At 29.1% G+C, this 10942-nt stretch overlaps 1 protein-coding gene across 1 annotated transcript; it reads left to right on the plus strand.

Annotated features, from left to right (window-relative positions):
- The first annotated feature begins 163 nt into the window (after nt 1–163).
- LOC106792184 (putative fatty acyl-CoA reductase CG8306) lies at nt 164–10436 on the plus strand. Its single transcript, XM_014758402.1, has 7 exons — nt 164–243; nt 313–615; nt 714–1007; nt 1099–1356; nt 1449–1488; nt 6732–6929; nt 10305–10436. The coding sequence occupies exons 2-7, from the start codon at nt 500–502 to the stop codon at nt 10434–10436; spliced, it is 1038 nt and encodes a 345-aa protein (XP_014613888.1). The 5' UTR covers nt 164–243; nt 313–499.
- The last annotated feature ends 506 nt before the right edge of the window (nt 10437–10942 follow it).

Here is a 10942-nt window from a genome sequence, read left to right on the forward strand (position 1 = left end):
TATGTTTGAATATAATTTTTAAGTAATCCATTTAAATGAACATAAGAATTACTTGAGACACAAATGATTGCAATTTTATAATAAATTCTTCGTTTAGGCATTCATTTATGTATCAACGGCATACTCGCAATGTGTACATAAAAAAATTGAAGAAAAATTATACAAACCACCTATAAATACGGACGACATTATTAAATTAACGGAAATTTTGAACGAAGATCAATTGGATTTAATTACTCCGAAGTAATGAATATAGAAAACTATTCCATTTCTTTGAAGCTTATTCTATCAACATATTGATTTATTTTGCAGGCTACTTGGTGAATGGCCAAACACTTACGTATTTACGAAAGCAATTTGTGAAGATACTGTACGGCAATATTCCAATGGAATTTCAACTTGCATCGTTCGGCCATCTATCGTAGTCTCAACGGCAAAAGAACCTATTGCCGGATGGATCAATAATCTGTATGGATTGACAGGTGTTGCTTATGGTGCGATGATGGGTGTTTTACATACACTGCATTGTGATAATACGGTTACCTCAGATATTGTTCCTGCTGACTATGTTATCAACAATACTATCGTTGCAGCATGGGACGTCGCACAAAAACGGTGATTTTTTCGAAATTTTTCACAAATTTATATAATTAACTTTCATTTCAATTATTGATATAACATTTGCAACGATTAAGAACAAATTTTGTTCGCAGATCCATGCCACAGAATATTCCTATCTCAAACGGAATCAACAAGTCTAAGCCCGTTGAACAAGAGATTTCAGTATATAATTTGGTTTCTTCCGTTCAAAATCGAATAAGTTTGTTTGATTTGGCCGAGAAAATTAAAAATAATGGGGTTCTCTATCCATCGGAACGAGTTTTATGGTATTACTCGTTAAGTCTAAATCGAAATTATTACGTCAATTTTATTTGGACAATATTTTTGCACTGGATACCAGCAGTTATATTGGATTCCTTAGCATATCTAAGCGGAAAAAAGCCAATGTAATGTCTGATGATATTAACATCATATATAAACGATTTATTATTCATCGAAAGGGAAGAGTATCATTAGATTAACCGTATATATTTTCAGACTGGTAGAAATCTACAGAAAAATGGAAAATTTTTATAATGTAATAAGCTTCTTTAACACTCGTGATTGGGAATTTAGAAACGAAAATGTTTTAAAATTATGGAACAAGTTATCTGTCGTCGATAAATATAACTTCTTCTTTGATATTTCTGATGTTGATTGGGAATGTTTTTTTGATATTTATATAAGAGGACTTCGAGTATACATGTTAAAAGACCCAATGAACACACTAGAAAAAGGAAAAATTTGCTATAGAAAGTAAGTAATTGAGGTTCTGTTGTTTTTATCAAAAATGTTCTTTATTTACTATTTCCAAATTTATTTATCCTTTTTATCTTTAACGTTTACAGATTGAAAATCGCTCATTTTACGGTAAAAATGTTGTCTTGTGCCTTCTTTCTTTTTATCTTATATACCTTATTATATTTACTTTTATTCTCATTTATTTCTTTCTAAAAGTATGTGCGAAAAAAGAAAAAGGAGGTCTTCAAATAATCCTGTTTATTTTTAAATAGAATAAATTTATTATTTTTTCCAAGTACTTTAGCATTTTTCTTTATACCTTAGAAATTATTTGGCCTTTGGACTTATTGATTGTTTGTGAAACAAATTACTTGGGCTTACAAAAAAACAGTGTTCAGTTAAAAACATAACACTTAGAAAGGAGTCTATAGAGCGATCTGTGTTATCATTCTAAGAATATCGGACACAATATTGATTTATTGTATTAACCTAACACTAAATCTACTCTTAAAAGAAAGGGTTGCATAAACAATCGTTAGAACTTAAAACTTTGTCTGGGTACATTAGAAGTCCCATAAAGTTATATAATGAATAAAAGATTCCGTAATAATCATCATACACACACGCGAAATATTTATTTACCAACTTCATTTGCGCCTATTCTAATCAAAAATATCGATTCTAACCTATAAGAATCTACGGAGGTGGACTTGTTACCGATCGAGCAATTTACATATTTAACAAATTTTAAAGTCCGGCATTGCAATCCTTAAAGAAGATATTACACCGAGGTAGTTATATGAGTAGCATATTTGTCGAAAAGCAATTTCACCATATCATAAAAAACTGTGTTTGTTTGTAATATAAAAAAAACGTGTGTGTGTACTTATGTACGCACCTAAGAAGTTATACTTCTTTAGTGTACCAAAACGAGTATAACCTCAATAACCTCAAAAATAATTTCAAAAAAAACATCACAAATAACTGAAACTATACCGCGTGTTAATATAATACATATTCTAAATTTGTCAATAAGACGATAAAATGATAAAATGATAAAATAAAATATAAAGATATTTAATACAATTGATAAAGGTTTATATATATATATGTATAATTAATAAGTATAATTTAATGTATTTATTTATACGTGAGGGTGAAGAAGGGTTTAATAAAAATAAGAAATATCGTTTTGTTCGTCGGTTTCTTTTTAAATTCTTCTCGCTGGTTGTCTAAAACGTGCCGTCATAGGCGTCCAGTCGAAGAACAGGACGAGTGTCTTTGTTGATGGACTCAGCAGGGCGTGCTTAGCAACGGTTTGAAGAGTGGAGAGGCGCGATAACAACATTTCGATATTCTCAATATTCTTAAAATGATTGAGCCGAGTATTTCGAATATACGCTAAGAATCTATAATCATTAAAAATGGTACATAAATCATTATAACGTTGAGTGCCACACGAATTCTGAAGGAAATCCTCGTCAGGCTATGCACGTTATTTTTAGTATGGAATAAATGTAAAATAAATGTAAATAACTTCAAAATAAAGACCAAACAAATATAAAATAAATAATTAGCAATAATATTAATTTTTGCTGAGACATTTAAATTACTTATGGTTCGCATAGTAAATTAGAAGTTGACGAAATATGTAAAATTTCATTCGCAGACAATTCATATTCTGTGCAATTATTTTTCTTCACAGTATATACAACCTACAACATTCCGCATTAGTTTGTGTTTTGTTTTCCTTATTTTTCTTATTCCTCTTCCTACGAAGACGATATTCTTTACATTTCTCTACATTCGTTTCAGGCATCTCGACAACTTTAACAGAAATTTAAATTTATACGAATCCTGGTCAAAAATATCAAAATATAGATATCAGTCTATATTAAGTATAAGGGAGTAATATCAAATTACTTTATGCGTCAATGGACATGGCGCGGTGACAGCACTAGTTCCTGCTCGATCGAGTACGATTAGAACTTGGATGGGTAACCGCTTGAGAGAAAAAAAACTGAAATCGCTTCGCCCGCGCATCGCGTAAATATCGACAACTTCGTGGTGTCGACTTTTCGGTCGCATCTAGTTTCAGTTTACAAAATACGCCAAAAGAGGTAAAACTTCAAAAATGCAACTAGCTGCTAGTTGCGAAACGAACAATGGTATTTTCAAGATTGAATCAACAAACACAACTGTACTCTAACATTAATAAAAAAACAATTTAAAATCGTATGACCAGAATAAATTTTCTAATATTTACAAACGACAAAAGCATCGTATTAGTTGTGACTCAAAAAAAAAATCTTTTTGAATCGTTACCTTTAACATCATCGGTAGATCTAAAGAAAAACTTCTTAAATAATTTCTTAGTAAAATAATCTAATCAATAAATTTTGTTCTTATTAAAATAGTGAGATATCATGATACCACGCAACCTCATTCCGCCGAACATCGATTAAACAGACTCACCGATATTAACACGTTCTACCCGGCGTGAACCACCGGTGGTTCATGGGCACTGCATTCATCTGGCGGCATGAACCACCGGTGGTCCACACCTAGTTTGCTCTGTCTGACGGCGTGAACCACCGGTGGCCGATTATATTTTCTCGCTTATTTTTGCAAATACGAAGATACACCTTAGAACATTTTTTATGTATTTTTTAATTCTGCACAACTTTTGTATAAAACTTTTTTCGATTAAATGCCTAGATTCTAAAATACAGCCATTTTTTACCCTTTTTACCCTTTTTCTCGCAAATGTAAAATTGTAGTGCAAAAAAAAAAAGCACCATTCGATTCAGCGACGTCGAATTACCATTGTATTAAATTATACCATTAGTACACCTAAAAGTTTCTCATTTGCCTCTTATTGACTGGCCTACTACATACATTTGGATAAGCGACATTGTACATTGTTATAAAATATCTATTGAGTAAGTGCGAAATTAGAAGTAATATTTCTTTATGTGATTATTATAAAATGGAATAATCCGTTTTTAAGCTACTTTAAAGTGTTCAGATACTTTTCAAATGGTAAATATTTAAATGTAATTTTTTTCGCAATGATATCACCAATTTAAACTTTTTATGTGTAAGAAAACTGCTCCGAATAGCAGTTAGATTTTATGTGTTATCTATATCTTTATTTTATTTAATTTTTATTTCAATGATAAATGTTTTTTTTATTATATCAATGGAATATTAATACATTGCAACTAATTATACCTATTGATTATTTTTTTGCAAGAGTTAAGATAAACCTATTTCTATTCTTTTATTATACATTTGGTTCATTCAATATCGTTGTGAAACAATATTAAAAAACAGTGCAATAAGACTTAGACTTGTATTATACATAGAGATTGTTAAAATTTCATTAGTCGTTCTATATAATTAGTATGAAATAAGAAAAATTTAAAAAGTAGGCTAGCACAAGTATTATGATTTTATAAAACCGTGTGTTATTAAAGAATCATATGTGTATTTTGTCATATATACTTTTAAAAAAATCGATAAAAATGTTTGGACGTCCAGGACCTCTTTTCTTTTAGATTCTTGATTTTTTGGTATTATTATTAAGTGTAAAAGAAAAAATAGAATTGTAATAATAGAAACTAGAAATAGTACCGTTTTATACGCTATAAGTAGATACAACAAAATTGCAATTATTTATGATAGTTTGAAGTGGATAGCCGTGTATTCTATCAATTGGAAATATTTTTGTAACATCCTACAGAATTTTTGATAGAGTAAGTGATAAAATATTATTGACCCTAAAATTATTGTTTTCTAAATAATTTAAATTCTTTTTAGAGAGAGAGAGAGAGTGTACCATAATTCAAGGCTTTCAAAAAAACAATAAGGAAAAATTTGTAACGAAAATTCTATATAAAAATAGCTAACGACTATTTATGGTTATAATACTTACTTATATTAGAAACTAATGCAACATCCCACTATAATAATGTGTTAACTAGAACATGTGTGTTTCACTTATTAACAAGTTTATATTTTTAATAATCTTTCTAATTAGAATATTCTTTAAAGGTGAGATTTAATATAAGAGTTTCTTGTTGTTGTATTCTCAACAAGATCCATCACGAAATTAGAAAAAATTTGTAGAAATATTTTCTCTAACTGCCATAGGAAATGATTCTCTTTTTTTAAAGCTAGTGTCCTGCACGGCTGCTGAATTGCAACTGACCAAGATTGCAATCAAGCAACCCTTCTGCGCATGTCCATAGATATTAAAAGTAAATAGTATTTTTTCCCCTCGTTTAATTATGTGAACCACCATATGTTTCAATACATGCAAGCAAGTATGTCTCAATAGAAAATAGTGTACATAGCATAGCTATTAAATAGAAGGAAGTTTTTACTGATTATAGTATTGATTAATTTATAGCATTTCAATTATTGCACTTATTGTGTCAATTTTATATTATTTGTAATAGATAGCAATTTGAATTAATTAAGTGGAAGTAGATGGTAGTATTTCGTTCAGTTGGCTGGAGGATTTCGTAAGATACTTTACCATGTCTTCGAAAAATCGAGATCTCGCGAAAAATCACTTTCTTTTTTCAAATCATTTATTTCAGTTTTTGACGAATCAACGTCCTAACCGAAACTCTAGGGATCAGTTGTTGTTTTGTTCCGTCGTAGTTATCTACACACTACCAATTTTTTTTCAAATGGTGATCGTAATTTTCATTGTCTTAAATGCAACTTTATTTCAATATTATTTGTTATTAAGCAGTGACTGTTTTGTCTCAAAATCATTTCATTTTTACTAATTACATTTGAATTAAATACCAATGTTTCTTCTATCAGTGTTATTAATTATAATATTGTTGGGATATTTTGTTGCTTAGAATTATTATATAAATTGTTTATTCATGCAGCTGTATAAGCTTTTTACAACTAAATTGATCGGGCAATCAACTATTCAAATGATTCAAAGAGTAACATCCGGTCTTATTTTTATTTCTGTTTATGTTATTACTTATTTTCGCTTCGTAACAGTTAGTAGATTTTTAATATATAATTATATTCCTTGCTTTTGCTTAGGAATATTTTATATACAAAAAGTTTCTTTCTAATTTCAAGATTCAATTACTTATTGCTCGTTTTAAACTTGATCACAAGAAATTTTCCAATCTTCAAGAACTTAATATTTTTGAAAAGTATACTGTTCAAAGCAAAGCTATTGTATATGCTTTAATGTGTAAGTTTGAGTAATTATTGGCGAATAGTATTTGGTTCATATATTTCTGTAATAAATATTTTCTTTACTTTTTACAGTTTTTTTTTATATTAACTGCTTTTTAATCATATCTCCATCAATTTTCAATGTTTTTTTATATTTTATTGGCAAATTAAAGGAGAGCCAATTAACATTGCCTTTAATTGAAAATAATATTGGTAGCGCTAGGATGCTATATTATAGCTTACTTTTTTATCAAACAATAGGTGTTGTAATAGTAACAGTAGTTGGCAGTCTTAGTCTTTCAACATTTTTGGTTTTCATACAGCACGCTTGCTGCCAATGTAGCATTATCAAGTACGTTTCTTGTAGGACAGTAAGTTTTTATTAGGTTGCGTAATATAAATTTTCAAATCAATTTTTTTACTGTGCTATTTCTCATAAATAGATTAAAAATTCGTCAACCATTTGAAAGAGAGCGGCAAATCGGGAAAAAAACTATATATTTCAATACACTAACGGAAGAATACAATTGGATAAGCGACATTGTAAATCGTCATAGAATATCTCTTGAGTAAGTGGAAAATAAATCTCCTAATTCTTCACTATATTTTGTTAAAATTTAATAATTTTTTTATGTTTAAGATACGTTGAGATGATTAAATACGTTACAAATTTTGTCTATTTAATTATAATTCTTCTCTCAATGATTCTTTTCATGTTTAACTTTTTATGTGTAAGTCAAATACGCTAGAAATGGAAGCGTATTTTTATGTTTTGTTTTTATGTCTTGTTTGACTTTTATTTTAATGAAAAATGATAAATATCATTTTAATAGATTATTATAAAATTTGTTTTGTGTTTTACTATATACGCTTTGAGTTATAAAAAAGACGATTTTTAGACTATGTTGCTTACGTAGAGATTATTATGTTTTATTACTTGTGCTGTTATACTTCTTTGTAAACAAACGTTTTTTAAGATATTAGCTGGTACAATTTCTGCTATTTATACTATTTCTATTTCTTTTTAATATAAAAGTATTATTATAGAGAGAATTATGTGTATTGTGTTTGACAAACGTTTAAAAATATCGAAGAAATGAATTTTGCTATTAAATTATACTTTTATCTTTTCTTTTAGATTCTTCAATTTTCGGTATTATTAAAAACTCTAGGAGACAAAATAGAATGCATCCTGTACGTAACTGGTTCAGTATTTTCTGTATATATCGATTTTTATCTTGGTCAAAGGTTATTGAATCATAGCGATGCAGTTCTTGAAGAATTGTAAGGAAAAAATAAATTTGTTTAATAAATAATATTTTAATATTTATTGATCGGTAATAGGAAGAAAAATAATTATTTTTATAGAACACATTCAAATATTTGTTTTAATTACTTTCTGTTCTATCGTTTAAAAAGGCAGGCTAGTATAAGAATGACAAAAGAATATTTATTTATAGATGTAACGTTCCGTTTTATACATTATCTATAAATACACAAAAGTTGCTATTATTTATAATAGCCAGAAGTACAAAGCTGAGCTTTCTTTCTATTGGAAGTATGTTTGTCTCATCGCATGAGGTTTTTGCTGGGGTAAATGCCACAATATTATTGATAACAAATTAATATTTATACAGATTAATCAATTGCTTTTAGATAACCCGAAAAGCACTGTCTTTTGCAATGGTATATAAGAGTGTATCATAATTCAAGGCTTTCGAAATAAAAATAAGCAGAAATTTGTTAGAAAATAATTCTAAAAAAAAAATAACAAGTGATGATTTATAGTAAAAACACATATTTATATTAAAAATCAATGGAGGATCCATGTATATTAATGTATAGATTAGTACATTTGTTCGAGATATTACCAAAGCTCATATTTTGTTATTAATCTTTCTAATTAGAATTTTCTTTTATGGTGAGATTATAGATAGCAATCTAAGAAATAAACGTACAATATATATTCTTCTTAGATATTTTTTTTAATTTACTGATTCAATTTAGACTAGTGTTTAATTATCTAGGTATCCTCACTATTCTAATGCCCTTTATATTACTGTGTTCTATTGACGACAATTAAACTTGAATATTTCGTTGTAAATGATATTTAAATTATTTGTGTCTGTTCTTCAAATAATTGTACTGTTATTGGCTATGTGGTACATTCCACTTACATTTATTTTGCACCAATTGTCTTTTATATCTAGAATAGTTGCTGGGTCAAATTTAAAATTGTGTCCTTTTTTAGCGATGTTCAGCTAACGCGGTAGTATTCATTTTTTGTGCATTAGTAGGTTTACCATCATTTCTATGTTAATCTATTCAATTTTTTTAGAGTTTCTGTTCCGTTTGTTCTATATAACACTTGTCACATTCACAAGGTATTTTGTAACCTAAGTTCGACTGAACTAATTTATTAACCTTATCCTTTTATGTGGTGTAAATAGAATTCTCTTTTACTGAATTGTAAAATACTAGAGTTAATTTTTAGTGTTTTTCAAAAATTTACTTATTTTATTCGATAGTGATTTGATAAAACGAAACCTAACAAATTTTTTATTTTGTTGATTATGCGGATCTTTTAAACAATCCTTGTCTAGTTTAAGCTTGGTAAAAACCATGTGGATGAGACTAGTAGGACATTTGCTATTTTTTAATAGTGACTCAATTCTGTTCCTAATTTCAATATGGAACTGTTTATTATCTATTGTTAATGCTCTAAACAACAATCCTTTTATGATGGTATGAATGTTTTTTTGTTTTCTAAGGGTAACAAATTTATTATTCCAATTAGTATAATTAACATTGTGACAGAAGAATCCGACAGTCGACGCATTTAGACGTCACACGGCTCGATATTATGAAATATAACAAAAAGATCACTAACTATGCATCTATATTATCATAGGTAGCCCCTAGATAACGACGAATTCGACAACCGACAACTAGTAGAGGCTAATGAAGTTAGAACTAGAAAATGAGAGCAAGCGATTCGTTTATTAAGAAAGAATTGCGATGGCAACGACGAACATTGTTGCCAAAAATGGAAACCTCTTCGTGAGAGAAGGAAAAGATCGATACCCTTTCGCCAGCTGTCTGATAACTAGGTTTAGTCGAAATGCTATACGAACCTATTTCATCTGGTAATTTCATCTCTTATACTTCTTTAATTGTTAGAAGCGATATCGTCAGTGTTTCTGATATTAGATTTTCTAACAGTCTGCTCTATATTTGATTCTGTTATAATTTTCTTCATTTGATATCTAGTCTTATTTTTAATCTCATATTGTATTGTATAAATTTAATTGCGTTTATTATCCTTATAATTATTATTTATTATATGTATTTCAACTTATCATTCTTTATATTATTCTTATTATATTATTTTATATTATTATTTTTTTTATATTAGGTCTACAATTTTGCATCCGTCGTTTTCCTATAGAGTGTTTTAGCGGTTAGTTAGTGGTCGAAATAAGTAGATCATAGACCTTATACAATAAGCTTAAGCATCTGTCAACATAATTCCATTGAAGCATTATCCGAATTACGTTTTAACAACAAGCTGTTCTAGATTGAAAATGTCAGTTTACGAGCAAAATTCTCGTCATTTGCGAAGGGCTTTAATTTTTTGCTTCAATGTGTAAAAATTTGTGGCTGAGACTCATCGAATGCTCTCAAACCTTTATAATGAGATCCCTATTAAGGAAAGAATGTTTTGTGAGTGGTTTCAATGATTCAAGAACGGTGATTTTCACGTCGAAGACCGGCTGAGCGATGGAAGTATGAAAGTTTTCGAAAATGCAGAATTGGAAGTATTATTTAATGAAGACTTGTGTCAACAATCAGAGGCAATCGTTATCGAATGCAATTAATGCGTTTCAGTCGAGCATTGAAAGACAAACGGCCGAAATACAACGAGAGACACGATAAAGTAACTTTGCAGGATGAAAATTCCTGACCCCATGTTTCTGAAATGGTCAAAACATTCTTGGATACGTTGATATGGGAAGACCTACCCACCCCGTTGTATTCTGCAAACGTTTCTCCCTCCGACTATCACTTGTTTCCATCAATACCTCATAACCTAGCTGACCAGTACTTCCGGTATTATAAAGAAGGACAAAATTGCATCGATTCGCGGATCGCTCCAAGAGATAAAATATTTTTTCAACGTGGAAGTCGTACGATGTTCAAAAGATAGGAGAAAGAGTGACCATCGATGGATAATACTTTAAATCATAAATGTATAATCAATTCTTTACAATAAATCCTCGAATTTAGGAAATAAAACTGCGGAAACAAAGTTGTATATCTAATATTATTTACTCTTGAAATTCTTTTGACTGACTACGAGCTCAATCGAGAGTATAAATGTATT

The sequence above is a fragment of the Polistes canadensis genome, unplaced genomic scaffold, assembly GCF_001313835.1.
Source record: "Polistes canadensis isolate GaletaPanama2010 unplaced genomic scaffold, ASM131383v1 scaffold_388, whole genome shotgun sequence".
Classification (NCBI taxonomy): Eukaryota; Metazoa; Arthropoda; class Insecta; order Hymenoptera; family Vespidae; genus Polistes; species Polistes canadensis.

Coding starts and splice junctions, on each gene's coding strand:
- LOC106792184 (XM_014758402.1), top strand. CDS start 500: ATGATGGGTGTTTTACATACACTGCATTGTGATAATACGGTTACCTCA. Junction 616..713: donor TGGGACGTCGCACAAAAACG/GTGATTTTTTCG, acceptor TTTTGTTCGCAG/ATCCATGCCACAGAATATTC. Junction 1,357..1,448: donor GGAAAAATTTGCTATAGAAA/GTAAGTAATTGA, acceptor TAACGTTTACAG/ATTGAAAATCGCTCATTTTA.